We start from the raw sequence: 7,081 nt of genomic DNA on the forward strand, positions 1-7,081 counted from the left end.
CCCGCGGCGGGGGTGCCTGCTCCCGCCTGGGCAGCCTCCCACGGGCGCTCCACCCGCCGGCTCTGGCCCTGCTCGGGTGGATTTCCAGCTCATCCTGAACGCACGTTGAGGGTTTGCGACGCGCAGATCCGAGCAACGTGTAACAGGGATGCCTCCCTCCTTGGGGACGTGTCTGCCGTTGCACAGGCGAGCTGTGTCTGGTGGGATGGCTTTGGCGTGGTGTGAGAGCATCCGTGTGCAGGCTCTGGTCTCTCCCTTGTGGCATCTCCCGGCTGTAGCCTGTGGCATCTGCCGGCTGTAGCCCCTAGGCCTGCTGCTGGGCATCCGCTTCCCGCAGCTGAGGTACCCGCTGAGGCACGCGAGGACAGTCCTGCTCACTCCGCCGCCTCCACTGGGCGCAGGATCCCTTTCCTCCTTCAGAAGGTGCCCTGGGAGCAGCTGGCTGGGCTCCCAGACGTGTTCACAGGAACTGTCTCTCCAGTGCACACTCAGCCTTCTCTCCTCCCTGTTACTTCTCGTGTACATCCCTGCCCAACAATTCCACTTCTTATTTTCAGAGCTATTTATTGGAAAGGGGAGATTTTAAGATGGGAGGTTCTGGTTTCTTCCTCAAGTTTTGTAGAACCTTTCCTTTCCTCAGAATATTCTCTCATCCCTTATGTGAAACTGTCTTGGTTTTGCTTTGCAGGAGTTGTTTGTTGAAACCATAGCCAAAGATGCTTACGTGTACGCTCAGCAAGGAAAGAGGAAGACTCTGCAAAGAAAAGACCTGGGTACGGGAGCATACTCTGTCTATCCTTAGCAAGGCGTTGCTAGGATGGAGGATTTTTCCACCTGTCCTGGTATGATGAAGCAATCAGGTGTTTCTCTTTCTTTCCCTGAAGACAGGAGAGAAAAACTACTCATCTACCAAATATTATGCTAATAATTTCACACACCAGTTCCAAGCCTCTTTGAAATTGGTCACAGTACTGTGTTGTAAATTCAAACGCTGCTGTTTGAAGCAGATGCAAGTACGGATTCGTTTATCTATGTTAATTTTTTTCAATTTACTTTGCAGATAATGCCATTGAAGCTATTGATGAATTCGCTTTTTTGGAAGGTGAGTTTCTACTTGGTTTCACTTGGTTTCAGTATTTTGCGTAATCTCCTTGGTAGAGAGAGAACTTGATCATTTGCAGAGCTTCCTGTTTCCTCATCTTTAGTAATTAGTAGTGCAACTTGTTGTGCCCCTCTGAGTGGTGAAGCACAAATCAAATGAACCCTGAGACACATACGATGCTTTCTAGCTAGATTTGGTTTCACTCATGCGTGGTTTGCTTAAAGGTTAAAAAATTCCTTTGGCAGCCTGTAAACAAGTTTCATTTTTTTCACATAACTGCATTTCTGATTCCTGACACAGTAATTTAAGGTTGGGGTTTTTTCATTTTTAGGAACCTTGGACTGAGCTGGCCAGAGATGGAGCTCTCTGGAGAAGGAGACTGCAGAGATGGACATAGGATGGAAAACAGGACGCGCAGAGTTCAAAAACACTTCCTAGAATGGAAACACTGAAATAGCAACCATCATATTTTGTATAAAGTTTAAGTTGTTCTAAGTTCTTTATTTAAAACATGTATTTTTTCATAAATATTTTGTATGTCACTGCACTGTGCCCTGCTGCCACGGTGCAGGCTGCTCTGCAGCTTTGGGCAGGTCACAGCAGTCGCTCAGAGCAGTGGCCCCTGCCTATCGGGGTACTCTGCAGCGCCACAGCAGTACGAATGCAGAGTGCCCGGGCTCAGATCCCAGGTGTGGTGAATATTCTGTTTTATGGAAATGTATTTTTATTTGTAGATGTTTTTTTCTTGGAAGAACACAATTAAATTTTGTTGTTGTTGTTGAGCAGCTGTCCTGATTTCTCCTCTGTTGTGCTGGGGTGAAGGGGGTGCTGTTCTGTAGCTCTGTGGTAAATGGCATAGTTTGAAGAGGATGCCTTCTAATAGCATTTTGCTTTTGCTGATGGTTTCCTCAAGGCGCCTGTCCCAGTGAAGCCCAGCTGGCCTCCAGGAACTACTCTGAGCTATAGGAAAACTTGGCTTGTTCCTAGGGGTCTACAGCTTCCAGAAATTTCTGTGATTGGTGCACCTGTGGGTAACTAGCCAAAAAACCCCCAGAGCTAAACCCCCTGCTTTGAACACCAGAGTGGTGTCAGATGCATTGGGTTGCCGTCGCTGTTCTGGTGTGCGCTCCGATTCCCGCGTCTGGCGGGAAGAAGACTTTCCCTGGGAGCTGGATCTGTTCCTTGCCACATGCCAGGTGTGTGCAGAGATCCCAACTTCTGTACTGAAGAGCCACGTGCAGCAAGTGTTTGGCACATGCTGGACGGATGTGCCCGCAAGAGTCCGTTACGGCTCACAGGCAGCTAGCTACCCGTGCCTCTGCTGTTTCCAGGACTTGGGAGACTAGTCCTTTCCTGAGTGAGTTGAACAAGCTAGGAAGAGTGATGCCTTCCTTGGTCCAGGGCTCAGTCACACTGACAAGAGGCAAACCCCGAGCTGCAGGCCTCTCTGCGGGGTGATGGGGAACATGCTGTCGTTGCTGATGAGCCCGAGTCCTACCGCGTTGCCATCTTCAGCAAAGAGCCAGCTTTGTCGCCGTTTTGGGGGTGCTGAGGGACAAAAGGGTTGTCTCTAGATAAAAAGGCCATTGAATGCAATGAGGGAGGATGAAGGGTGCATGTTCTTTTCAAACAAGGGGACTTGAAAGTGACTCCAAGTCACCCCAAACTTAATTAGTTTGAAAGTAGTGGTAGGAACAAAGACCCCCAAGGGAGCTTCCCCAAGCTGGGAGCAAAATCAGTTGCACTCATGAAACACTTCGAAGCTTGGTCCAAGCCTGATCCCCACAGACATATTGTGGGAACAGTGCCATCGCTGCCCGTCTGCTAAGGTGTTTGTTCGGGTCGCAGTCTGGGACATGCTAGCGACATGCAAACCCACTTGTCCCTCAGCTGCTCACCTCCTCTCCTCTGAGGGGGGGCCCTGTATAAGTAGCAGGGATACTGGAGACCTTTTTGTGTTTCCCAAGGTGCAGTATGCAGCACCTGCTAGCTGCAGGGCTTCGCAGGGCTCTTGCCTGCTCCCATCTTTTTGCCAGCAAGTTCCTTTTTGCCTTCCCGTTGTCTTCAGCGCTGCTTCGGCCTCTTGCGTAGGAGAGGAAAGGGCTTGTGCTGTGGGTGTGTGGTGTGAGGCCGTGTGTGGGTTTTGCTCGTGCCTGGTGCTTCTGTACAGGCACGATGTATGTTTTGTATGGTGCGTCAGTGTGAGCAGCATGGAGGGTTGTCAGCACTTGGCAGATAACTCGGGGTTTGTCTTGGAGGAAGCTGCTGTGGTGAGTGTAATGCCTGTGAGCTGCTTTGTGCCATGTGGGATTACCCCTCTTACCCCAGCTCACACTGCAGTAGTGTGGCGTAGAAGAGAGCAGGGGACTGATGCCCTAAGGTAAAACACTGCTGAACACAGCCTTTTCTTGGAGTAATTCATCTGATAGGCTCTTTGGCCCCACTGGCAGGTCTGAGAGGTCAAATGGTTCGTGTCCATTTACAAGCACTGTAACTCTTCCTTGTGCTGAAGCCGTTCGGTTCAGGGTGGCAGGTGGCTGGAGACTTTGTGCCCAGCGTGCAGCGCTTCCTCCCAGCTCAAGTGGGAAGGATGAGGAACTGTAACGGGAGTAAGTTGGGCTTGGTGGTTTGTGACTGCAGGTGCCAGAGCCATCGACAGAGAGGATAAGCAAGGGGACCTGTTTGCAGAGAGGGGCTGCTGCGGGAGGCAGAGCCATTCCCTCCACATCGGGCAGGGTGAGTACCCCCTTTGCCTGCAAGAAATCTGGACCCTTTAAGCTTCCCCACTCATGTCCTGCCCATCGTCCCTCTTTATGATGCTTCTTTATGTTGACATTATCGTTGCGACTTTTCCCTCAGGGGGTTAAGGACAGAAGTACCCTGGGGACTTGTCACCCAGAAAATCCAACATGTTTCATAGAATAGGAGCTGATGAGTAGCCTGGCCCCTAGGTTTGTTCATCTGCATGAAAGAGGCTTCATTTTCTTTACCAGTGGGCTGCAAGGGGGTTGAATTCATTGTCTGCCTCTGCTTGATACTGCATGAGTTAAAGACTACTGCAGACTTTTTGTTCCTATGATTAACATAGGCTGTCAGACAACTGGCTTTACTGTAAAGTGGGAAACGGCTCCATTTATTCACCAGAGAAAAGCCTGTGGCCTTCAGGAGCAGCCTTTCCTCTCAGTTCCCTCCACAGCAGCAGTAAGGCCACATAACGTGAGCTTCAGCTGCTTTTAGGGCAGATAGGTGAAAGTGCCCTTAAATGGTCTGGCTGAAAGTCTGAGGCTTCTTAGGGGTTGTTTTCAGTGCATGAGAGCAGTACTTGTGCAAATTCAGCCTTTAGTGTTTGCAAAATCTCAGGTTCTTACATGAACAGTAGCAATTATAAATTTATATCTAAATTAAGAACTGTCAGAAGCAGTGACAGCTTGGCATCTCCAGAGGAAACAACTTCAAACCAGTAAATAATGATGAAAATAACAAAGATAGTGATGAAAATAGGAAGTATTGCCTGTATCACTGTGGAGATGGAAGAACAGGGGTCAACAGTGTCTTCAGACACTGTGTCCTTTGACAAGGGACACTTGCTGTGGGTGAGGAGCACCCACAGGCATCACCACCTGGGGACAGCTGGTGCACTCCAAACTGCCCTCTGCCTTCCTGCTCGCCTGCCTGAGCAGAGACATCCTCAGGCTAGCAGCAGCTGTAGCAGGAACGTGAGTTTAAGATGTCCCTGCACATTCCCTGGGGTCATGCAGCGTGGTGATGGCAGCTGTCAGCACTGACACGGAAAATAAGTTGTTAAATCAGTGCGGAATTAGAGTTCTGCAGCACATGCCGGGTCTGCAGCTCCAGCAGGCTAAAGCAAATCACAGTGGTTGTTGAACTACTCAGCGAGCACTTTTAAGGCCAGTTTTGTGCCCTATTATATGATGAAACGAGTACTTGCATCAGACCATCCTCTGAGTACGGACAGCACTGCTGGGGAAACAGCTCGTTTTAGATGGGTTTTCCGATGGAACTTCCACTAGCCAGGAGCAACAGGTATTTCACAGATGGCAGAGAAAACCGATCTAAACCTGGATGCCACGGGCCAGCATTCCTCCCGGCCCCCCACCCATTCTCACCTTCCTGTCCTCTGCCTGCAGCGCCAATGGGGCAGTGCCACAGGGCTGGGGAGCCGTGAAACTGGGATTTGGCAGGGGGAGGGGCAGATTTGCTTCAGCTGAAGCAGCTCCATGAACAGGTTCATCAGGCTCTAGGCAAGGGGGACTGTTTCTCTTTCTGCCCTGGACCCACTGGGTGCTTGGGCTGGTTTAGTACCTCTGAGGTCTGCAGTTCAGCAACAGCTGGGCATTCACATTTCCCCTTTGCTAATCAATGTGCTCATCTATTCTCACTCCATCCTTCATGAGCTCTCTAAATAATACAAAACCTACGGTTTCCTAGTGAATTTTTAATAGCATCCTTTTTATTCTGTAGTACACTTGCAAGTCTGTTATGATAGTGAAGGGCTTTCTGGGATTTCCACAGGTGCTCAGGGTGGAGGAATGTCCCTCCCTGGCAGACTTCAGGGATGGACCATGTCTTCTTTGTTCAGTGTTAGTGTTGTACTTGGCCCTGGTTTGAACTTGGGCCTCCCTAGCATCGTGTAAATAGTGAGGAGTGATTCTTTTGGCAATCCTGTGTTTCACAGATGTCTCTGGCAGTCCTGTCAGTGTGGATGTTGAAAAGTGCCAGGCCAGCTCCCTGTCCCCCAGCCTTGGCCTCCTGGGGCTCTCCAAACACTCCTCCATGCTTGATTTCCTTAGAAGCAAGAAGGTGAGAAAAGTGTGTTCGTGTTATCCCCATGGCAGGAGCAGCTGGGTCAGGGTGAAGGTCATACACTGGTGCCTGGCGCTGTGATTTTGTACATATTTTAAAATACCTGCTCTTCTGCCCTGTGGAAAACCCGTCACTGAGCCTCTTGTCCTCCCTTAGCCAGCAAGCAGTGCGATATGTAGGCTAGACAAATGGAAAGTACCCAGCAATGCTAGATGCCTCGAGGCAGAGGAAGGGTCAGAGTTCAGACGGAGGGCTATCGCAGCTCCTTCAGGCATCATCCAAGCATATCTCTGTCCTCCCCAGCCCAGCAGCAAGACCAACTCTTTCAGCCACACATGCTGTATCTCCTGTACGTGAAAGCTGGTGTCCTGTATGTAGAGGGGTTGGAGGCCTTTTTCTGCCTGGTTGAGCAAAACTGGCAGGTCCATGCTGAAATCTGGTCTTTGAGGTGCTTACGTCACTCCCTTCTCACATGCCATGTGTCACTCCTAGGAGGGACTGGAAGGAACCTGTGCATTTGGGGCACAGCTATGCACAGGCTGCGATGCTCTCCTTATCCCGGAAATAACGTTGCCTGAAGTCCCATCTCCACCAGGATAACTAACTCTGGAGAGTGAATGGAAACAAACTCTCATGTGTGTCCTGTGAGTGTTCAGCTGGGTAACTGTGAAAAATCTTGTTGCCACTTGTCCCACTGCTGTCACGGTTGTGGCACTGGTGGTACAACATCATCCAGGTGGGCAGGTCCATGTTCGTTCCCCGGAACTGTGATCACACGGATCGGGAGCCTGGGCTGAAGCGAGGGCTGCTTCAGCCAGTACAGTGCTGAGGGTGCAGCAGGGTTTGGAGGAACAGACAGTTTTACTGTCACTGGAAAGAGCAGCACCACAGCAACGCATTGCTGCCAAGCAGGGAGAAAGGAGTAAAAGCTGAGTCGGCTCTAGGTCAGAGAAGGTTTTTATCAGGGAGCTGGTGGTGGAAGTTGTTCTCCATGACCTGTTTTTACCAGCGTGTATGCCACTTGCCCTCTTCTGCACAGCTGCAGGTCCAGCACCCTGACTCGTCACTGGGGCCGGGAGCCCCACGTTCCTGCCCAGCAGGAACCCTCCTGCTGCCAGCCTGCCCGCATGCACGTGGAGTACCTCCTGCTCTTCC

At 50.6% G+C, this 7,081-nt stretch overlaps 1 protein-coding gene across 1 annotated transcript in view; it reads left to right on the plus strand.

Annotated features, from left to right (window-relative positions):
- Window positions 1-688: 688 nt before the first annotated feature.
- POLE4 (polymerase (DNA-directed), epsilon 4, accessory subunit) overlaps window positions 689-7,081 on the plus strand; it is a gene marked incomplete at its 5' end in the record, with an annotated part of 10,741 nt that continues 4,348 nt past the window's right edge. The window contains 4 exon segments of the mRNA XM_010156852.1: window positions 689-773; window positions 1,061-1,102; window positions 3,743-3,838; window positions 5,799-5,932. Coding sequence (XP_010155154.1) covers window positions 689-773; window positions 1,061-1,102; window positions 3,743-3,838; window positions 5,799-5,932 — 357 coding nt within the window.

This window comes from Eurypyga helias, unplaced genomic scaffold (assembly GCF_000690775.1).
Source record: "Eurypyga helias isolate BGI_N326 unplaced genomic scaffold, ASM69077v1 scaffold42288, whole genome shotgun sequence".
NCBI lineage: Eukaryota > Metazoa > Chordata > Aves > Eurypygiformes > Eurypygidae > Eurypyga > Eurypyga helias.